Below are 24,261 nucleotides of genomic sequence, written 5' to 3' on the forward strand. Positions count from 1 at the left end.
TATGAAAGGCTTTGCTTCTCTGTATATAATTCTGTTTAACTTCCAAGCGTTAGAATAATGCTAAGATTCAACTACATCTATAAGCTGATGGTCACACTTGCATTACAGATACTGCACATGATCAGACTACAATTTACTTGCACTATAAATCCAGGTAGACTTCAGAACCTTAAGATATTAACAACAGACATCATCCTTGGCTAGAGAATAAAGAATTTTGGCAAGAAAACCCTGGGTTACATTTTTTAAAAGTTCTATTCAATATGTAACTAAACACTTCACTGTAAATACTTATTACTTATAATTTTAAGTCAGAAACCTTAATGTCAGGATTTTTATTTATCTTTTAAATTTACTTTTTTATTTTTTTTTTGAGATGGAGACTCGTTTTGTTGCCCAGGCTGGAGTACAGTGGCGTGATCTTGGCTCACTGCAAGCTCCGCCTCCCAGGTTCACACCATTCTCTTGCCTCAGCCTCCCGAGTAAGTGGGACTACAGGCGCCCGCCACCATGCCCGGCTAATTTTTTTGTACTTTTAGTAGAGATGGGGTTTCACCGTGTCAGCCAGGATGGTCTCGATCTCCTGACCTCGTGATTCGCCTGCCTCAGCCTCCCAAAGTGCTGGGATTACAGGCGTGAGTCACCACGCCTGGCCTACGTCAGGATGTTTTTAAATAATTTCTGTAAGGCCTAAGTTAACATTTTGGTTTTCCTTTATCTTCAGGTACAAGCTATATAAAATTAGCAGAGCTAAATATATGTTACAAACTGTAAGACACTATTTAAATGTAAATAATCATGGTGATGGTAAAGGAGCAAGAAAGCTAGATTAAAGAGTTATGTGTAGAAAGTATAAATTAACAGCCCTATACTAAGATAGTTGATGATTCTTTCATTGAATTCCACTAGAAGTTCCAAAAATATCCTAATGAGGTTCCACTGGGTCAATTACTTTATACTTATGATTAAGGAGGTAGGAATGGACCAGGTAGCACTCTGCTGACACTGCTATCTATAACTGAAGAAACAGCTTACTTTTTTTTTTTTTGAGACAGAGTTTTGGTCTTGTTACCCAAGCTGGAGTGCAGTGCTGCGATCTCAGCTCACTGCAGCCTCTGCCCTCCAGGTTCAAGCTATTCTCCTGCCTCAGCCTCCCTAGTAGCTGGGATTACAGGTATGCACTATCGTATCAGGCTAATTTTTGTATTTTTAGTAAAGACGGGGCTTCACCATGTTGGCTAGGCTGGTCTCGAACTCCTGACCTCAGGAGATCCACCTGCCTAGGCCGCCCAAAGTGCAGGGATTACAGGCGTGAGCCATAGCGCCCGGCCAAGAAACAGCTTACTTTCAAATCCCAACTCAGCACTGAAATTAACAAACTGAGTATGTTCCTGTGGTATAGACTGCAGTGGGATATATACCCCCTTCTTCCCTCCAAAAAAAAAGGAGAACGGCTTCTAATAAGGGTTACATATTTTAAAACTCTGGCTGGGGCCAGGCGCGGTGGCTCACGCCTGTAATCCCAGCACTTTGGGAGGCCGAGGTGGGCAGATCACGAGGTCAGGAGATCGAGACCATCCTGACTAACACGGTGAAACCCCGTCTCTACTAAAAATACAAAAAATTAGCCAGGCGTGGTGGCAGGCGCCTGTAGTCCCAGCTACTCAGGAGGCTGAGGCAGGAGAATGGTGTGAACCCGGGAGGCGGAGCTTGCAGTGAGCCAAGATAGCGCTGCTGCACTCTGGCCTGGGCGAAAGAGTGAGACTTGGTCTCAAAAAAAAAAAAAAAAAAAACTCTGGCTGGGCACGGTGGCTCACACCTGTAATCCCAGCACTTTGGGAGGCCAAGATGGGAAGATCACAAGGTAAGGAGTTTGAGACCAGCCTGACCAACATGGTGAAACCCCGTCTCTACTAAAAATTCAAAAATTAGCTGAACGTGGTGGTGCATGCCTGTAGTCCCAGCTACTCAGGAGGCTGAGGCAGGAGAATTGCTTGAACTCAGGAGGCAGAGGATGCAGTGAGCCGAGATCGTGCCACTGCACCCCAGCCTAAGCAACAGAACAAGACTCCATCTCGGAAAATAATAAAAATAAATAAAAATTAAAAAGTAAAGCAGGTCCTACCTCCCATATTACAAAAAGTGAAAGAATACATTATAAGCTTAAGTATTTCCTAAAACAACTTCTAGGATTTAACATAGAATATGAAGGCCTTTCCTTTGCCAAAAAAGAATAAACTTCTTGTCTGCTGGAATCCATGGCTAGTTCAATTTCATATCTTTACACCTCTTTAGCACTCTACTCTGCAACATATATCATGTTCAGAGAATGCTTGTCAAATGAATAAACTATAAACACATATACAAAGAAACTATCAAGAATGTTAACAGCTCAGCAATTTTTAAACAACTGCTCTGAAAATGTGGGCATCCAGGCTAAACACTCTATTCTGACACAGGTAAGCATGTCCACAAATATTTCATACACATAACACCATTACTCTTCAGTGTTTATGAACCACAGCCTCAGTCAATGGTCTTCGGATGGACTTTTTTTTCCAACTAACCAAAAAACACATACAATATTCATTCACACCAGGCATGGCTGCAAACTAAACATAACACAGCTGTATCTAACACAGCTGTATCTAAATGAGGGCTGTTCCCAAAGCAGTCACCTTGAAAGCCTAAACCTTTATTCCACCATTGGGCTAGGGAGTGGTTACGAATTCCTTAACGAAATTGTGTAAGAATTGTGAGGTTCTGAAGAGACCAAAAAAGTGTAAGAATCATAGCTACTCTTTCAGAACTCTTTTAGAACTGATTTCAGAATCACTTAAGACAAACAAAATTTATGTGCAACTAGAACAACATTGTTCAACATCATAGCAGAAATGTTATTCACCAGATTTGGCCTCAAATGACCTGTGGCCATTTTCTAATACTAAATGTATTCTCAAGATATGAAGATTTGCCACCAATGAGGACACTGAAAATAATTTACCAACATCTCCCAAAGAAATACTCCAAAAACAATAATCAAAGGATTACTGGAAAAAAAGGTTAATCTATAAAAATTGCCTACTTGGAGAACACATTTCTTTAAAAAGCCATGGTGCTCACAGGGAAAGTTTAATTGCTTCCCAAGATACTAATCTAATTACATCAAATATCCATATATCCACGATACAAGTAATTGTTCTGAGTTTTAGGGGCTAACATCATTTCTCCTCAGTAGGTTTTATTCTATGAATGAAAGACAAGCAGGCACAATTTTGTAATAGTTTATTTAAAAGCTAGCCAAACACGGTGGCTCATGCCTGCAATCCCAGCACTCTGGGAGGCCAAGGCAGGCAGTCCACTTGAGGCCAGGAGTTAGACCAGTCTGGCCAACATGGCAAAACCCCACCATTACTAAAAAAAAAAAAAAATACAAGAATCAGTCAGGCACGGTACTGCACGCCTGTAATCCCAGCTACTCGGGAGGCTGAGGCCGGACTACCATTTGAACCTAGAAAGCAGAGGTTGCAGTAAGCCAAGATGGTGCTACTGCACTCCAGCCTGGATGGCGGAGTGAGACTATGTCACAAAAAAGTTATGAGCCACCTTTTTCTTCAAAATAAGAAAGGGTTTGAAAAGAGGCAATGAACAACAGCAAACTGCTCTGACAGTTCGCTTTACGAAGTTGTTGTTTTTGTTTGTTTTTTGAGACAGAGCCTCGCTCTGTCACCCAGGCTGGAATGCAGTGGGGCAATCTCAGCTCACGGCAACCTCCGCCTCCCGGGTTCAAGCAATTCTCCTGCCTCAGCCTCCCGAGTAGCTGCAGTTATAGGCGTGTGCCACCACACCTGGCTAATTTTTGTATTTTTAGTAGAGACGGGGTTTTGCCATGTTGGCCAGGCTGGTCTCAAACTCCTGATCTCAGGTGATCTGCCTGCCTCGGCCTCCTAAATGCTAGGATTATGGGCGTGAGCCACCACACCTGGCCTTATGAAATTTTAATACAGAATAATTATATCCTGAATTTGCATATTTAAAAGCAGCAATTTCAAATACCTACCCACATAATCTTTCTTCCCCAAATGGTAAAAATATCTATGACTACTGAGAACTAATTTTGATATAATTTATCTACATACTGTTTTCAATAATCTCCGTATATATTATACATAAGGTATATTTTATACCTATTTTATATTACATTTAATATTTTAGGTTTCCATTTGATTAACAAAAACATTATCAATTAGTAAGCCATAATAAACTTTATAAATTCTCATTATTCCATAGTAATGAAAGTGACTACTGGCATAGGTAATCCAGAAGTCATTCATATCAAATCTTTAAATATAAAATCTGTAGAGATTTCCTTCTTAAATGTCTGATCAAAGCTAATTCTGTTTGTATTTCCTGGGCCTATAGCACCCAGGCTAGTGAAGAAAGTATTCCCACAGTCTGCTGCATGCAAGCCAGGCTGGAATTAACAACTATGAATTTCTAAAGTAGGAACAATCAATAGTTTATAAAATTAATACAAATATATATACAATAAGTAACAGACTATGCTACATTAGCAAAAAAAAAAAATTTCCCATTCAAGTAATTACTTCCTTATTTTCTCTTTTTAACTATTCCCAAATAAGAAACAAAATTAGGTGTGTATAACAAAACCTAATATTCTTGTATAAACACACCAGAACTGTTATTTTATACAGATGAGTACTGTTACAAGACCAAACACAAACTGCTAATCGATTAAAATTTAATTAAAATGTATTAGATATTTAATATGACATAGAAAAAGTCAATATCTGATTTTCCTTATGTTTTAGGAAATTATCTTAATGGACTTTTTTTTTTTTTTTTTTGAGATAGGATCTCACTCTGTTGCCCAGGCTGAAGTGCAGTGCACAATCACAGCTCACTGCAGCCTCTACCTCTCAGGCTCAAGCCATCCTGCCACCTCATCCTCTCAAGTAACTGGGACTACAGGCGAAGACCAACACGCCTGGCTACTTTTTAAATATTTTTGCAGGGCCAGGGTCTCACTATGTTGCCAACGCTGGTCTCAAACTCCTGGGCTCAAGTGACCCTCCCACCCTCTCACCTTGGCCTCCAAAGTGCTGGGATTACAGCAGGCATGAGCCACCACACCCAGCCTTTTTTTTTTTTTCTTAGGGTATTTTGTTAGCCAGGCACACGACTGTAGTCCCAGCTACTTGGGAGGCTGATGTAGAAGGACCGCTTGAGCCCAGGAGCTTGCGGCCAGCCTGGGCAAACATAGTGAGACCTGTCTCAAAAATAAATAAATATAAATCAATAAATAAATTCTATTTTCTTAATACTCAAACTACACCATCAGAATATGGTAAGGCAAACCCAGGCTAAATTATACTAAAAATTACTAATGAATATAGAGAAGTAATTCTGAAAGCATATTTTGAGCATTTTTAACTTAAAGGACAGAAATATTAAGACTCATTTTGCCATCTAAAGAATACATTATAAAAAATACAAAATTAATAACATAAGGTATTTTAGGCCAGGCACGGTGGCTCACACCTGTAATCCCAGCACTTTGGGAGGCTGAGGCGGGTGGATCACGAGGTCAGGAGATCGAGACCATCCTGGCTAACAGGGTGAAACCCCGTCTCTACTAAAAAAATACAAAAAAATTAGCCGGGCATGGTGGCTGGTGCCTGTAGTCCCAGCTACTCAGGAGGCTGAGGCAGGAGAATGGCGTGAACCCAGGAGGCAGAGCTTGCAGTGAGCCAAGATTGCACCACTGCACCCCAGCCTGGGTGACAGGGCAAGACTCCGTCTCAAAAAAAAAAAAAAAAAAAGATATTTTAGTTATTGAAGGAAAAAGGGTGATACAACAACTAGGTTTCCAATCCTCCTTAATCTTTACATGCTGTCTTGTAGCTAGGACTTGCCAATTACACATGCAAAGGCAACTGTGAGGTACAGAACAATGGTCAGGAGCAGTGTTTGGAAGTGACAGAGACTTCACTGCATATGTGATTTAAGATAAGACACAATCTCTCAGGCTGGGTGCAGTGGCTCACGTCTGTAATCCCAGCACTTTGGGAGGTCAAGGCGAGTGGATCACTTGAGCTCAGGAGTTCAAGACCAGCCTGGCCAACATGGTGAAACCCCATCTCTACTAAAAATACAAAAGTTAGCCAGGCATGGTGGCGTATGCCTGTAATCCCAGCTACTTGGGAGGCTGAGGCAGAAGAATCGCTTGAACCCAGGAGGCAGAGGATGCAGTGAGCTGAGATCGTGCCACTGCACTCCAGATTGGGGGACAAAGAGACCCCATCTCAAAGTAAATAAATAAATAAATAAATAAATAAATAAATAAATAAATAAATAAATATAAATGTAAAAAAAGCAAGATAGCAGAAAATCACCATTAAGTAAACACCACAGTAATAACTGTTGCAGACAAGATCCACCAGTAGATACTAAAATTAACAGGCCAAAGGTTGAGGAGAAATAGGGTATTTATTAGTTGTAATGAGAAAAACAGTTACTGTATTGGAAAGAAACCTAGCAGACATGGGTTAGTGTACCAGTATAAGACACACTGACATCATGACCCCAATATGACGCACTGAGAAAAATATAGTATCACTTCTATGCTCTCCTTGCCAAAAACCCAGAACCTCATTCTAATCATGAGAAAAAGACCAATTCAAGTTGAAGGACATTCTACATAATAATCATTTGCATCAGAAATATCAAGGAAATGTTTTTTTCAGAAGTGTCAAGGTCACAGAAGACAAGAAAAAATTAAGAAACTGTCACAGATTGGAGGAAACTAAGGGGACGTGAAACTAAATATAAGGTGGGACCCAAGATTAGATCTTGGGACAGAAAAAGGAAGTTAATGGGAAAACTGGTAAAATTCAAATACGATCTACAGTTTAGATAACAGAAATGCGCTAATGTTAATTTCCTGGTTTATTAATGATATTACAACTACGTAAGATGTTAATATCAAGGGAAGCTTGGTGATGGGCATATGTGAACTCTCTAATTTTACTACTTTTCTGAAAGTCTAAACTTATTTCAAAATAAAAAGTTTTTTTATTTTTTATTTTTTTTGAGACGGAGTCTTGCTCTGTCCCCCAGGCTAGAGTGCAGTGGCGCAATCTCGGCTCACTGCAAGCTTCGCCTCCCGGGTTCATGCCATTCTCCTGCCTCAGCCTTCCGAGTAGCTGGGATTACAGGTGCCCGCCAACACGCCCGGCTAATTTTTTTGTATTTTTAGTAGAGACGAGGTTTCACCGTGTTAGCCAGGATGGTCTCGATCGCCTGATCTCGTGATCCGCCCGCCTCGGCCTCCCAAAGTGCTGGGATTACAGGCATGAGCCACCGCGCCCGGCATAAAAAGTTTTTTTAAATATGACATCCATGGTTATCTACAAAATGTGTAATACCTATCAGTGTTTCACCTTAAAATCACTGTCATGCTAAAATACCCTTTAACTGCTAAGCTAAAATATTTATCTCTAAAAAACTTAATTCTGAAAAATGTAATCAATAAAATATATTATAGCTCTCGTTACCTGTAATTTTATAGCCGTAAGCAGCTAGCTGTCCAGCCATATATTCTCCATCTGAATTATTATGAGAACAACCCCATGTTCGTATCCAAATCTTCTGTATGCCTGGAATAGTGCTGTTAAGGAATCAATAAAAAAAATAAGTAAGTTTCATTGAGTGATTTTTTTTTTTTTGATTCAGGGTCTCGCTCTGTTGCCCAGGCTGCAGTGCAGCTATGTGACCATAGCTCACTGCAACCTCAACCTCCCAGGCCTAAGAGATCCTCCCATCTCAGTCTCCCAAGTAGCTGGGACTACAGTCATGCACCAACACACCTGTTAATTTTTTTTATTTTTTGTAGAGACAGTGTCCCACTATGCTGCCCAGGCTGATCTTGAACTCCTGGGCTCAAGTGATCCTCCCACCTTGTCTCCCAAAGTGCTGGAATTACAGGCGTGAGCCACCACTACACCCAGCCTCACTGAGTAATTTTTAAAATAAAAACCACTAGATGATTTTAAGATATATTACACAAAAAACAAACTCACTACAATCCATTCAAAAGCTATTCATTAAATGCACCAACTTAACTCAAAATCTGTTGTTACATCAAAAGGCTAAAATCAAGATAAAACAACCACAGAATTCTAAGAAGTTAAGACTCTACATAAAAAAATCTCCTTTTTCTCTGAATTGTATTTTAAATTCATACTACTAACTTACTAACGCTAAGTTCAACTCCTAGAAAGGTACACAAAAATAACAATAGGAAAGAAAGTGGTTCTAGCAGCAATGGCAAATAAAGAAAAGTATGTCTGTTTACAGACTCCTATATACTAGTTGCTATCTTTAGCTTCCTTAAAACTTACAGATATAAATAACTTAATCAAAGTTAAAAACTGTCATCCTAAAGCATTATTAAAAGCACTCTATAAAATCAGAGTTCTAAAAATAAGGTAGTATTTTTAGGGAGAAAAAAGGGCTTTCAACTTGGATTGCTCTAATAATGTATAAGTAAATAGAAATTACCTTAAGGACACATTTAGGACAAATTTTATAAACTTCAGTCATTAAAATATAAGTAAATTTTAAATTCAAAGAATTTAAAAGCTTACTTTCCCAACAAAATAAGTAGATTATAAAGTTCAGCAGCTGACTAGATAAACAAATATAGGCTTATTAAAACCATATAATTACATTATCCTTTCTGGTTAGGTTGTATCAAAATTTCACAGACTAGAGATCTACTATAATAGTGTAAATAGGGCAATAATTTATTTGTGCCTACTGCCTTTACCTGATCCATAGGTATCTGAAAATCAGCTAAGAAAATCCAAATGTCCAAAATACTACTGTCTCATAAGAATCACAAACTCCAGTAAAAATTTTATTTGGAAGTAACACAGACTTAGATATCAACTACAGTAATATCCAAGAGATTCCTATTGCCCGAGGCTATCTTCTAGGAACATCCAATTTGACATCTCATTTCTTTTTAACCAATTACCTTGCCAAATTTAAAATCATTGAAATAAAAAAAATCTACATACAGGTTGAGTTTCTTTAATTCAAAAATTCAAAATCCACAGTGCTCTAAAATCTGAAACTTTTTGAGTGCCAAAATGATACTCAAAGGATGCTCACTGGAGCATTTCAGATGTTTGGATTAGGAATACTCAACTGGAAAGTATGTAATGCAAATATTCCAAAATCCAAAAAAAAAAATGTGATGTCTGAAACACTTCTGGTCTCGAGCATTTCAGATAAGTGATACTCAACTTGTATTTCCTATCAAAAGTTCAAAGATTCTAATGAAGAGACATTATATATATCACACAGACCAGTAGTGTCAGCTTCTCCCTGGAATGAAAATGAATATAATTTTGGCCGTGCTCAGTGGCTCAGGCCAGTAATCCCAGCACTTTGGGAGGCCAAGGTGGGCACATCACCTGAGGTCAGGAGTTCAAGACCAGCCTGGCCAACATGGTGAAACCCCGTCTCTACTAAAAATACAAAAAATACCCAGGCATGGTGGTGTGTGCCTGTAATCCCAGCTACTAGGGAGGCAGAGGCAGGAGAATCGCTTGAACCCAGGAGGAGGAGGTTGCAGTGAACCGAGATCACACCACTGTACTCCAGCCTGGGCGACAGAGCAAGACCCTGTCTCACAAAAAAAAAAAAAAGAAAATGAATATAATTTCAAGGACAAAAGCTTACCTGTCACTTGGTGGACTGTTTTCTTCCTCTTGCAAATATTTTTGGGTATTTCGCCTTCGTACCTTCGGGACAACATCCTTTCTTACAAAATGCCTATCTTGTGGTTTTGAATCTTCCTGAGACACGATATCTTCGATGTCATCCAGTAGTGTATCACAGGATGCAGAAGGCATATTCTCTACCACATAAAAGTTATAAATAAAATAAACTTATGAAAATCTGCTTAGCATATCATCATTTATGAAATATTCTCACCAAATTTGAATCTAATCAAGCCTTTGGATCTAACTTCAAATTTATAGAAAATACAAGAGATAAAGAAACACAAGGATGAAGTACTATCTTGGGTATATTGAAAAAAGAAACACAAGGAAACAATCAGACAAAACCCTAATGACAATGGGACATTCCAAGGTTCAACAGGAACTATTTCTTCAACAAATCAATGTCAACTAGGAAAAAGTAGGAGAGGAACTGTTTCAGATTACGGGAAGCGTAAAAGCCTAAAAACTAAATGCAATTCATCTTCTTGATTGTTTCCTTCTTTGTCTGTCAAGCTATAAGAAATTTTGGGAATAACTAGGGAAATCAGAATATGAGCTGGATATTAGATAATATGAAGATGTTATTATAAATCATTCGATATATTGTCCTTATATTCAAAAATTTTATTTTTTAGAGATGCATATTGAATATTTAAAAGTGAAATGTCATTATGTCTATAATTTACTTTAAAAGGACCTCAGAAAAAATAGACTGGCTGGCCATGGTGGCTTATGCCTGTAATCCCAGCACTTTGGGTGGCTTATGCCTGTAATCCCAGCACTTTGGGAGGCTGAGGTGGGGGCATCACTTGAGGTCATGAGTTTGAGACCAGCCTGGCCAACATGGTGAAACCCAATCTCTTTTAAAAGTACAAAACTAGCCAGGCGTGGTGGTGTACACCGACAGTTTCAGCTACTCGGGAGGCTGAGGAAGGAGAATCGCTGGAACCTGGCAGGCAGAGGTTGCAGTGAGTTGAGAGTGTACCATTGCACTCCAGCCTGGGCAACAGAGCGAAACTCCATCTCAAAAAAAGAAAAAATAGATTAAGACATACTGAAAAGCATTTACAACTCTTAAAACTAGAAAATAGGTAGGTTCATGTTCATTATCCTATATGACTTTTCTAAATATTCAAAATTTTATAATTAAAAGAAGAAAATGTGGACACAGCTTGCAAGAAGATAAGCACATTTTTCCCTGCCCCGTCAGCTAAATACAAATAAAACTCTGGACATTATATATAAAACAAGCATAAGGCAGACTGGCTATGAACCTCAGGACCCAAGGAATATGATGATGAGTTCCTTGGGTCTTCTTCTGCCTCCTACAGCTCAGACATGGAACTAAAGATCCCAGCAATCAGAAATGGCAAGAGATGCCAACAATAAAACCCCCCAATAAAAGCCTGCTTTCTCGTTAAAGAACTACACAAACGGCAGCCTAGGAAGACAGAAAAGTTTTAGATAACAATCATTCTACTCTAGCCAAACACAAACACACACACACACACACACACACACACGCACATACACAAAACTGTAATCCCACCCCCAAGCATGCTACAAAGCCCAAGTGGGGAGAGCTTTGACTTCTACCTACAATCAAGCACCCCAACACACTCCACTAGTGTAGAATCAGAGAAGGCCCTGGAGGGATCCTGGACATTCAAACCAACCAACCGACCAGTAATGAAGTTCTGCAGTGTCAGTGGAGACTAAATTGATACACAAGTTTAAAATAATCCCTATCAAAATCCCAGCAAGATTTTTTTGTAGGTATAGATAAGACTGTCCTAAATTTTATATGGAAATGTACAGAAACTAATATATTTAAAACAATTTTGAGAAGAGTAAAGTAAGAAGAACTGGTCTACCCAATTTTAAGACTTATTAGATAGCTATAATTGAGACTGTGGTATTGGTAGAGGGATAGAAATATAGATCAATGGAACATAACAGAAAACCCAGAAACAGACCTACACAAATATTTCACAAAAGCAATTAAATGGAGGAAAGATTGCTTTTTAAACAATTCGTGCTGGAGCAAGTGGACAGTTATAGGCAAAAAATGAACCTTGACCTACGTCTTGCACGTTATACAAAAATTAATTCAAAATGGATCATAGACTTAAATGTAAAACATAGGCTGGGCACAGTGGCTCACACCTATAATCCCAGCACTCTGGGAGGCCGAGGCGGGTGGATCACTTGAGATCAGGAGTTCAACAACAGCCTGGCCAACATAGTGAAACCGCATCTCTACTAAAAATACAAAAATTTAGCTGAGTGTGTTGGTGCACGCCCATAATCCCATCTACCTCGGAGGCTGTGGCAGGAGAATTGCTTGAACCCACAAGGCAGAGGTTGCAGTAAGCCGAGACCACACCACCGCACTCCAGCCTGGGTGACAAAGCAAGACTCTGTCTCAAAAAAAAAAAAAAATGTAAAACATAATATTATAAAACTTTTAGAAAACAATCACAGGAGAAAATCTTCTGGACTTAGGGATAGGTAAAATGTTACCAGATGTGACACCAAAAGCACAATCCATAAAAAGAAAAATTAATAAATTGAATGTCATTAAAATTTAAAACTTTTGCTTTAAGAAAAACCCTTTTAAGAGGCTGAAAAGTCAAACTACAGAGTGGAAGAAAATATCTGCAAACCACATATCTGACAAAGGACTAGTGTCAAAACACAACCGTAAAAAGAAAATAGACAAAAGACATTTCAAGAGAATATACAGAGGGCAAATAAGCACATGAAAAGAGATTCAATATTAACCACCACAGAAACGGAAACTAAAACCACAATGAGATATCAGTATACACCTTTCAGAATGGATAAAACAGACAACAGTGAAACCACCAAACACTGGCAAGGATGCAAAGAAGCTGCATCATTCACACAGTCCTGGAGGGAATGAAAAATGGTATAGCCACTCCAGTAAACAGTTTGGTATTTTCTTAAACAAATCATGTGACTACGATGCAACCCAGCAATTGTACTCCTGGGCAATTATCCAAGAGAAATAAACACTTGTATTCAGACAAAAACCTGCACATGAATGTTTACAGCAGCTGTCTTTGTAATAGCCCAAATCTGGAAACTACCTGGATGCCATTCAAAAGGTGAATGGTTAAACAAAGTGTGGCACATCCATACCATGGAACACTATTAAGCAATAAAAAGAAATGTACTAATGATATATGCATCAACCTGGATGACTCTCCAGAGAATTATGCTGAATGAAGAAAGTCAATCCCAAAAGGTTACATTCTGTATGATCACTTTTATATAACATGCTTGAAATGAGAAAATTATAGAAATGGAGAACAGAATAGTAGTTGCCAGGGATTAAAGAAAGAACAGGGTGAGAGGAGAATAGGTATGACTATAAAAGAGCAACATGAGGAATCCTTGTGATGATGGAAATGTTTTGTATCCTGACTGTATCAGTGTCAATATCCTGGTTGTGATACTGTATTGTATTGTAGTTTTGCAAGATGTTACCAATGGGAGACCTGGGTAAAGTGTACAAGGATCTCTGCATAAGTTTTACAACTGCAGGTAAAGCTCTAATTATGTTAGAATAAAATAATTAAGAAAAAAATGGGGAGGGGGGAATACACTCTTATATACTTACTGATAGTACTACTACTAATACTATATCCAGACACAAGGCAAGTCCTTTATAGGGTCATCTCATCAACCATTCACAACAACTCTTACTAGGTAGATAGTATTTCTATCCTCGCTTTAAAGATGAGCAAACTGAAACACAGAGAAATTAACTTGCCCAAAGAAGCTAAACAAGGATGCCATGACGGATGAGTCCAAGCCCATACACTGTGTGGTACTCTACTACCTACTTAGTATGTGTACACTGTTCCTCATCTGAGTTGCAGTGTTAAGGATCTTACATTCTTTCAGTTGTCCTCAAAGCTTTCTGATGAATTTTCCTTCTCCTCATTTGCTGGATTCCCATCCTTCCATTCACATCATTCAATTAACAGAGTGGCAGCCAGCCAGGCTCCTTTCCTCTGTAATGTATTCATTGCAACTATGACAAATTATGCACTGGGTATCTGAAGAATCTGTGTTCAAATCTCAGCTAGCTTTATATTGTCAGGAAGAACAAAAGATTAGAAATAAACCAAACATCAATCCATCAAGGACTGGCTGGATTACAGTTAACATACATATCACGTGGTCATGGTAAGACTGTCAATCGCCGGGCACAGTGGCTAACGCCTGTAATCCCAACACTTTGGGAGGCCAAGGCAGGCGGATCACCTGAGATTGGGAGTTCACGACCAGCCTGACCAACATAGAGAAAACCTATCTCTACTAAAAATACAAAATTAGCCAGGCGTGGTGGCGCATGCCTGTAATCCCAGCTACTCAGGAGGCTGAGAAAGGAGAATTGCTTGAACCCGGGAGGCAGAGGTTGTGGTTAGCCGAGATCACGCCATTGCACTCCAGCCTGGGCAACAAGAGCTAAACTCTGTCTCAAAAAAAAAAAAAAAAAAAAAAGACTGTCAATCACAGACTTCTCTTTCCCTAGACACTGGAATGGGGCACATGACCCAAGCTTGCCAGGGTAACTCATCCTCCTGGCCACAATGACCAGTTCAGGGTCGGTCATGAGAAGCCTAGCCAATAAGAATCACTGTGAGGATTCTATGCTAGTGTTAACAGAAGATAGCTTCTCTTGTCACTGAAGTGGCTAAGTTGGGAGGATGTCAACTTGGGGCTACCAGAGCCATCTTGTCTGCCACAGGGAGGAACCTACTTAAGGAATGAAGCCTAATAAAAGCTAGAAAGATAAAGAACCATACTGACATTATTTGAGCATCTGACTCCAACAAATGCCTGAAGCCAAAAGCAGCCCTGCTGTGCCCAGTCATGCGAGCCTGTGGCTTAAATCAGTTTGAGTTGGGTATTCTGTTCTTGCAAAAAAGAACCTGGCCAACTCAGCCATCCAGGTAGGGTGAAATGAACCAGGTTAGTCTTTCCCAAATTGGTTCTAATTATTTACTACCTATCTGGGGAAAAAAAAAATGGTTCTGTGGTCATATAAATGTAGAAAATTCTGCTTCCTTACTGATTTACAATGTGCATTATTAAAGACTGAAGAACTGCAATAAGAAACTGTACTAGTTTCCAGGATGCCACACTCTCCTAGCTCCAGTCTCCTCTGCTCATCTCTCCAACTTCTCACCATTAGAATGTCCCCATGGCTCTGTTACAGGAACTCTTCTTTAGTTTCTGGCACTCCCTAGGTGACCTCATCCAGTCCCATGGCCTTGAAATATCAACTACATATATGCTTATATAACCAGACCCATTCTTCCCCCGAGCTTCAGACTCAGACGTTCAACTGCCTATTCCACACCACTGCTTGAATGTCTAATAATTACTTCAAACTTAAAAAGTTAAAACAGGGCTGGGCACGGTGGCTCATGCCTGTAATCCCAACACTTTGGGAGGCTGAGGTGGATGGATCACCTGAGGTCAGGAGTTCGTGGCCAGCCTGGCCAACATGGTGACACCTCGTCTCTACTAAAAATACAAAAATTAGCCAGGCATGGTGGTGGGCACCTGCAATCCCACCTACTCGGGAGACTGAGACAGGAGAACCACTTGAACCCAGGAGGCGGAGGCTGCAGTGAGCTGAGATCGCACCACTGCACTCCAGCCTGGGCAACAAAGAGCGAAGCTCCATCTGAAAAAAAAAAAAAAAAAAAGTCAAAGTCAAAACAGAATTCCTGATCTTCTCCCTACCTTACCAGATCCTCTTACAACTTCTCCCATTTCATTTAATGGCAATCCCAGCTGGGCGCAGTGGCTCATGTTTGTAATCCCAGCACTTTGGGAGGCCGAGGTGGGTGAATCACAAGGTCAGGAGTTCGAGACCAGCCTGTCCAACATGGTGAAACTCCATCTCTACTAAAAATACAAAAAATTAGCCAGGCATAGTGGTGGGCGCCTGTAATCCCAGCTACTTGGGAGGCTGAGGCAGGAGAATTGCTTGAGCCCAGGAGGCGGAGGTTGCAGGGAGCCAAGATCTCACCACCGTACTCCAACCTGGGCAACAGAGTGAGACTCTGTCTCAGAAAAAAAAAAAAGGCAATCCCAATCTTCTACTGCTCAGGCCAAAAATCCTGCACTCCCCTCTTTCTGTCACCCTAAATCCAACCAATCAACAATATCCTGTTGGCTGTACCTTCAAAATATATTCAGAATCTATTTGTGACCATACCCACTGTTACACTCTTGGTCCAAACCAACATCAACTCTTGTCTGGATTACTGCAATCCCTAGCATCCTTGCTTCTATCCTTAATTCTACAAGAACATTTTCAGCACAGAAGTCAGGGATCCCTTTAAAACCTAAGTTCATCTCAAGCTTCTCAATCAAACCCTTCCAGTGGTATTCCATATCAGAGTAAAAATCCAAAATCACTACAAAGATCTGCAATGACATATTTAATCAGCCTCCTGCTGCATCTCTGGCCCCACTTCCTACCACGCTCCCCTCGTCATGCAGGCTTTGTTATTTCATACCCACTAGATACGCATTCATTTCACAGTCTTATTCTTGCCTGGAATGCTCTTACTCAAGACACCTGAATGGCTCACTCACTCAAGCCCTTAAGGACTTTGCTCAAGTGTAACAAGAGAGGACTTTCCAATCAACACCCCCACCTCATCACATACCCTCTTCCTATACCCCTTTCCTGCCTTTTTTAAAACTGCAGCACTTAATCATCTGCTTCCAACGTTTTAATGATTTTTTAACTGTTTATCTTACTAGAATACATACTTCGTGAGGGTAAAGGTTTTTGTGTGAGGTATTCACTGTTTTATCCCAGGTGCCTAGAACTATGTCTAGCACATTGCAGGTTCTCAATAAATACTTTTACTGTAGACTACGCAGTCGGGCAATATATGGATATAGATATTCTGAGTATGCCAAATTAGTTTCTGACTCAAGAGCCTTCATAATTGCTATTCCTCTGCCAGAATATCAGCCCCCAGATAAGTATGTCTTCCCACCCACTTCTTCACTCAAACAACACCTCCTCAGAGAGGCCTTTCCTACTACCTTATTTAAAATAACCACGCTGCCCAAGCATGCCTACACTTTCACTGCTTCTGACCCTGCTTTTGTTTCATGTTTCTTCATTGTGCTTACCTACCTGACACCACATGTATGACTGTATCTTCCTCATTACAATGTAAGCTTCTTAAGCACAAAGGCATCATCTCTTTTTCAGTACTGTCTCTACAACACCTCTAACAATGCCTAACACATAGCAGGCACACAATAGTTACTGACTAAATGAATGAATGCAATGCTTAAGTTGAATTTAGCTAGTCTTTCTACGACATAGCAGGAAATTCTACACTGGGTGGGAAGCTGAAGTAAATGCCCAACCCCTAGGATTTAATCACCACTATTCTATGAAATAATTAAATGGGAGCGGCTAGGACCAGGTAGTGCCTTTGGAATGCTGAAGAACTACTGAAAGATCATGAATAATTAAATAACATTAATTAAAAGCCATAATTTTAAATTACACAATTTTGCCATCCCATATACAACTGTGTATGGATCCGCTGAAGAGAAATAGAAAGGAAAAAGAAGAATGAAAGGAATCCACTGCAACAGACATCCCATACCATGAGAGTTAGAGAAGTAGAAGTTGCTAAGCTTCTTATCTCACAGAACTGGAGTCCACTGAAGCAAAAGGATTTGTACATTTCTAGAGCTAGAAATTAGAACCTAGGCCTCCTCTCAATACCATGCTCTTCCCACTATGGTTTTGCCTCACTGGCAAAGTACAAACAATGCAAGAATCTAATGTGACACTAATAAGTAATCACATTCCAGAAAACAATCGGCAAAGGAAAAACAGGTAGTTCACTTAAGAAATACAAATAGCCAAAAAAGAAAAAGAAAAAAGAGGAAAGAATGCTCAACCACACTAACAACAAGTATTAAAACAATGTTATTTTTCAGCTGCCTCACTGATAAAAAGCTGACAAAAACTCTGTTAGCTGAAAGCATAGAAAAACTGGTACACCCCTTCTGGAGGGCAGCCTGACAATATATACCAAACATATGTATATCCTTCGAGCCAGCAATTTCATTTGGAGATATTCACTCAAAAAAGATAAATATAACGCCGCATATCAGCATTATGCAGCATAAACCTGGCTATATATCTTAAGTACCTAAATAATCTCACTCATCACTATTAATAAGCTAAAGGTTTTACTATGAACAAACTGATAGAGGGAATTGTTTAGCCTTCAGAAATTTTTAATTAAATCATATGGAAATGAAAGTTTGAGAATAAAAGGAAAGCAGTGTAATAGCTAAATGGAGCAAAAGGATCATTAAAAATTTTTCTCAAAGGTAGAGGAAATCAAATTTGATAAAGGGAATAAAAATAGAGTCAGTGAAAAGGAAAATACTGAAAATGATAGGAAGAATATCCTAGAGCAGTGGTTACTTACATAGGTGAGTTATTAGGGAGGCTTTTTTTGTTTGTTTTTTAATTATGAGACAGAGTTTCGCTCTTGTTGCCCAGGATGGAGTGCTATGGCACGATCTCGGCTCACTGCAACCTGTGCCTCTTGGGTTCAAGCAATTCTCCTGCCTCAGCCTCCCAAGTAGATGGGATTACAGGCACCTGCCACCACGCCCAGCTAATTTTGTATTTTTAGTAGAGACGGGGTTTCACCATGTTAGGCTGGTCGTGAACTCCCGACCTCAGGTGATCCACCCGCCTCGGCCTCCCAAAGTGCTGGGATTACAGGTGTGAGCCACTGTGCCCAGTGGGAAGCTTTTCATCATAGCAAATCTCCAGGTTCCATTCTGAATTAGAATCTCCAAGAATAGAACTGAAGTATGTGAACATGGAAACTGTCCAGGTAATTCCACTCTAGATCCCTAATTAAGAACCACTATTCTACAGTAATGGTTCTCAATCTTGAACACTCATTCTATTCACCTGAAGAGCTTTTGAAAATTCCCAACTAAGCTTGCAGTGAGCCAAGATCACACCACTGCACTCCAGCCAGGGCAACAGAGTGAGACTCTGTCTCAAAACAAAAAAAAAAAAACAAAAAAAAATTCCCAACTAAGCCCCAAGATAGCTGAATGAATCTCTGAGAATGGAGCCCAGGCATCAATATCTTTTTAAAACTTTCCAGTCATTCTCATGTGTACAACCACAGTTGCAAAGCAATGCTCAGTGGTTTTCAAAGTGTAGTTTCCACATCAGCTGGAGTAGCATCATGGGGAACTTGTTAGAAGTGAACATTTTTTCTTTCTTTTTCAATTTTTTTGTAAAAACAAGGTCTTGCTTTGTTGTCCAGGCTGGTCTCAAACTCCTCCCATCTTGGCCTCCCAAAGTATGGGATTACAGGCATGAGCCACCATGCCTAGCCAGAAAAGAAAATTCTTGAACCCCACTCCAGACATACTGAATCAGATATTTTGAGTAAAACCTAGCAATATTTAACAGGCCCTCTAGGTGATTTTGATCTGAATTAAAGTTTGATAATCACTGTCCCAGAATTATTCTTTCATAAAAACCACCTAGAATGCATGTCGAATATACATAACCTAGTCAACTGATTTTCAACAAGGATGCCAAGACAATTCAACAGGGAAAGAATAGTTTTGTTGTTTTTTTTTTCAACAAATGATGCTTGGACAACTGGATAGCAACATGTAAAAATAAAGTTGGAGCCCTATTTCACATCATATACAAAAATTAACAGAAAATGGATCACAGAACTAAATTTAGGAGTTAACATTATGAAACTCTTAGAAAAAAACATAAGCACAAATCTTTATGATGTTAGAGTAGGCCCTTCTTTCTTAGCTAAGAAACCAAAAGCACAAGCAACCACAGGAAAAACAGATTAAATGAAGAAGATCTAGAAATGGGCCAGGTGCAGTGGCTCATGCCTATAATCCCAACACTGGGAAGTCAAGGTGGGAGGATCACTTCGGGCCAGGAGTACAAGGCTAGAGCCTAGGCAACACAGACCCTATCTCTACCAAAAAAAATTGTAAACATTAGCCAGGCATGGTGGCATGCACCTGTAGTCCCAGCTACTTGGGAGGCTGAAGCGGGATCACTTGAGACCAGGTGGTCAGGGCTGCAGTGAGCCGTAATCGAGCCACTGAACTCTGGCCTGGGTGACATAGGGAAGCCGTGTCTCAAAAACACACACGTACAAATGGCTGATAAGCACATGAAAAGACGTCAACATCATGAGCCATCAGGGAAATGGAAATCCAAACCACAATATACCACTTCATATCCACTAGGATGGGTAGAATCAAAAAGACAAATAACTGCTGACAGGCACGTGGACTACATCACCCAGAGGGAAAGAAAAAGAGAACAGAGGTAGGAGAAGGTACAAGACCACGACTTGAGAGACTCCAAATTTAACTGCCAGAAGAAGGAAAATCAGCTTATAATGGATTCCAAGAAGCAGCGACCAGAGAACGAAAAAAAATCCATGGGCCATGGAAGGCAAAGGAAGTGGGCATGTCAAAAAAGTGGACATGGTCAATACTGGTGAATGAAAATGAAAGGTTAAGTAAAATAAATGAAAATATCTCTTCGACTTAGTGGTATATAAAGCACAATGTTTTCATAACATGATAGTGGCAAATAGCTAAGAAATTAGGCTACCTCTCTGCATTTTCTAATATGCAGAAATATGCACAGCACTCAAACATAAAAGGTTTAAAATAAATCAGTACCTTAATTATCTGCAATTAGTCTAAAGTCCTCTTGAAAGATGAGTCTGGAAAACAAAAATTGATTAGGAAAAGCAAGCACCTAAGAAGTTCACAAAAACACTGTAAGGATTCTTTCCTAAAAGGAATCAGACTCCATAAAAGACTGCTTTATACAGCAGGATTAATGATGCTCCATACCACTTGTAACTTCTTACTGATTACAACAGGTGTGCTGACATCGGCCGTGACTGGGATCCAGTGTCTGGCCTTAGTAATAAATGTTATATTCAGCACTACAACAGGTCTGCATAGCGCGAGTAACCAACCACTACAAAACACGATTAAGTCAATAAGGTAGGTAGACATCTAGATCACGTTCCATCCGAAAGATAACTGTCTTCCCGAGATTCAGAAAAAGGTTTTATGAACAAAGAAGAACGAAAAGTGAAAAAGCAAGACAGCTGCTTTTCTCAATAACTTCTGCTTAAATTTTTAAGACACTGATCTGGGAAAGCTATGTAACGGCGAAAGCCTTGTCACATCTACAAATTCACTAAGGTATAAAGTGGGAGAACAAATGAAGTTAAATCTGACAATAAGGAACGAGGTGCCTAAAATACTCCTAACTGGAGAGCGGCACCTGAGGTCAACGACCCTATCCTCGCTCCTGGAAGCCCCATCTGCCTCCCAATTCCCCTATCCCAGCTGGCAAATCTCCTTTTAACTGCGAAACAAATTTGCAAACAGCCCAAGAAAAACTGAAACTGGAGAAACACGGTTTGGCCATAAAAGGAGCTGTGGCCACACTCTGCCCCACATGGACCCATCGGCCACCCTTACCCAGAAGTCGGGAAGTAAAAACCAGTCCAAAGTGAGAGAATCAACCCGCCACTCTCCGGAAGCTGCACAGACTTTAGATGGAGAGCGCCATGACACATACGTCCCGCCACGTTTATTTACGCATGCTCAGCGACGGTGGCCCGAAGAGATCAAATTACATCATTGCTGAAAGCGCTAGTCCTGGTTTAACTTAGTTTAGGAATGACTACGCTTCAAGTTCCTTTGATTCCAAGAACTAAAATAACAACCCTGAGTCCTCGGGTTCCTAGAAATGCTTAATAGCCAGCTTCTCCTAAGAGGTTATGTGTTAGACACCGTGCTAAGTACTTTGCATAAATATTATTTCACTATTTATTTATTATTATTATTATTCCCAGTTTACAAAAGAGGACACTGGAAGTTTAAGGACTTAATCTAAGTTACTCTACTAGTCGTGCTGCGCTCTGGGCTGGATCCGATGCTGTCTGACTCCCAAAGAACTTGCTCTTCTCACTGCATTTTACTAGCCTCCTCAATCATTTGTGAAAAGAGGTCTCTTCTTTAATATTAAAAAAAAAACAGGAAGGAAAAGATAAAGGTCAGTTGGTAGGTTTCACTTAATATACATCATTTAGCACCACACAAATGTTTTTGTTTTTTGTTTTGGAAAACTGAGATGGCAGTTTAGCTGACACCTATGGAAAGAAAATACTTTTATGGAGTACAGATTCTCACCCGCTTGCTCTACATATGTTATCTCACTTTACTATTCGTTACCCAAGACACTGTATTTGACCATGTGTTTACCAGAAGAATATCTTTACTTGAAAAAGTAAAGGCAATAGGAGGCAATAGGCCATGAAGAAGGATCAGAAATATTGAGTTTTATGCCTGACTTAGGGTTTCACAGTGATTTGGGGCAATTACTTTGTTTTGCAAATGCCTTTCCTAGTACAATTTCATCTAATTAAAATGCCATCCATCTACTCAAGAGGCTGATGTGGGAGGATCACTTGAGCTCAGAAGTTTGAAAATAGCCCGGGCAGCACAGTGAGACCCTGTCCCTAAAATAGATTTAAAAAAAACCCACCCTTTTCTCTGTTTATCCATATCCATAAAATAATCTAAACTGTGCCCTGGGGTCCACTGTTGTCTTTACCCACCTAAATTAAAATTGTGAATTTATGTTGCCCTAATTTTTTTTTTTTTTTCCAGATAGGGTCTTCTTCTGTCACCCAGGCTGGAGTACAGTGTTACAATCACAGCTCACTGCAACCTCTCCCTCCTGGCCTCAAGAGATTCTCATGCCTTAGCCTCCCAAGTAGCTGGGACTACAGGTGCACACCACCATACCCATCTAATTCCATCTCTTTCACTAGACCAAAAGTAGGCCCTGGGTTATCTTCTTGGTTGTAATCGCACTACCTAGCACATAACCTTGTGCCTATGTTTATAGCTTCTCAATAAACATATGTTGAATGAATGAATGAATGAATGAATGAATTACTCCACCCCTTTTCCCCCAAGATCTAGTTGAGTTCAGTAAAGGAAATTTTACTGAGTATGTACCCCATGACCACAAGCACTGTGATAGATGCTACAGCTAAAGAGAAAGAAAAAAAGTACTCCCTATTGCAATTGCAGGCTATTTTGAGAAAATTTATTTCAGTAGAGAATAGCAATCACTATGAAAGATGAATGCACAGGAACACAAAGGTGAAGTAAGGGAAATGGATGAAGGCATTCCAGGCTGGAGAGTCAGCCAGAGCAAAAGCAAGGAGGCCTGAAATGATGAATTATTCTACAGTGTAAAAGCAGAGAGAGTGAAGCTGGTGATGGGAGAAGTCTGCCAGAGAAAGGGAAGCACAGGGACTAGATCAAGGTGAACCTCGTGTGCTCAAAGGCATTAGACTTAATCCTGGATGTATGTAGTAGGCAACATGAATGTGTTCGAGCAGATTATTCTCTCAGGACAATGGGTTTGAGGACGATATTTCAGACATGAAGAAATAGTAAAAGCCTAAATTAAGTTGTTGGCTGGGAGGAATGGGAAGGAAGGACAGATTTAAACAAATTGAGGAGGTAACAGCAGCAAGACTTGGTGATTGATAGGTACAAAAAAAGAGGAAGAAAGGATGTTTTCAAGTTTTGGCTACAGCAACTAACTAACAGGTGAAACCTCTCTCTTTAAGCACCTTTGGTCTAAATCCTTTGAAGTCAGTAACCCTATCTCTAGGAATTTATCTTACAGAAATATACATAATGACCTATGCTCCAGAGTATTTTTTGAAGCATTGCTTACAATGACCTGTGTTCCAGAGTATTTTTTTAAGCATTGCTTATAATAGCAAAAGACTGGAAACCCTCTCCAGCTCCTTCTCAATAGAGGATTGGTTAAATATATTTATAGTATCTGTACACCTTTTTGAAAACAACCAGGTAAGGCTGGGTGCAGTGGATCATGCCTGTAATCCTAGCACTTTGGGAAGCCGAGGCGGGTGAATCGCCTGAGGCCAGGAGTTCGAGACCAGACTGACCAACATGGTGAAACCCTGTCTCTACTAAAAATACAAAATTAGCCGGGTGTGGTGGCGCATGCCTGTAATGCCAGCTACTCAGGAGGCTGAGGCAGGAGAATCGCTTGAACCCAGGAGGTGGAGGTTGCAGTGAGCCGAGATTGCACCATTGCACTCCAGCCTGGGCAACAAGAGCAAAACTCCATCTCAAAAAGATTTTTAAAAAGGGCCAGGCACGATGGCTTACGCCTGTAATCCCAGCACTTTGGGAGGCTGAGGCGGGCGGATCACGAGGTCAAGAGATCAGGACCATACTGGCTAACATGGTAAAA

General features: G+C 40.1%; 1 protein-coding gene across 7 annotated transcripts in view; it reads right to left on the reverse strand.

Moving 5' to 3' along the window:
• Positions 1 to 21,568, reverse strand: part of CDKAL1 (CDK5 regulatory subunit associated protein 1 like 1) — a 759,164-nt gene extending 737,596 nt beyond the window's left edge. For 4 of the 7 annotated variants that reach the window (XM_063632136.1, XM_063632135.1, XM_063632137.1 and 1 more), the window contains exons 1-4: positions 21,435 to 21,554; positions 20,616 to 20,659; positions 9,772 to 9,949; positions 7,578 to 7,690 (exon numbers count right to left, since the gene is read on the reverse strand). In XM_063632136.1, the coding sequence (XP_063488206.1) occupies positions 7,578 to 7,690; positions 9,772 to 9,944 (286 nt within the window). In that variant the 5' untranslated portion in view covers positions 9,945 to 9,949; positions 20,616 to 20,659; positions 21,435 to 21,554. Of the gene's footprint in view, positions 1 to 7,577; positions 7,691 to 9,771; positions 9,950 to 20,615; positions 20,660 to 21,434 lie in introns of all 7 variants that reach the window. The other 3 variants (XM_055263719.2, XM_055263717.2, XM_055263718.2) reach the window with 2 other exon arrangements.
• Positions 21,569 to 24,261: the final 2,693 nt, after the last annotated feature.

This window comes from Symphalangus syndactylus, chromosome 23 (assembly GCF_028878055.3).
Source record: "Symphalangus syndactylus isolate Jambi chromosome 23, NHGRI_mSymSyn1-v2.1_pri, whole genome shotgun sequence".
NCBI classification, from domain to species: domain Eukaryota; kingdom Metazoa; phylum Chordata; class Mammalia; order Primates; family Hylobatidae; genus Symphalangus; species Symphalangus syndactylus.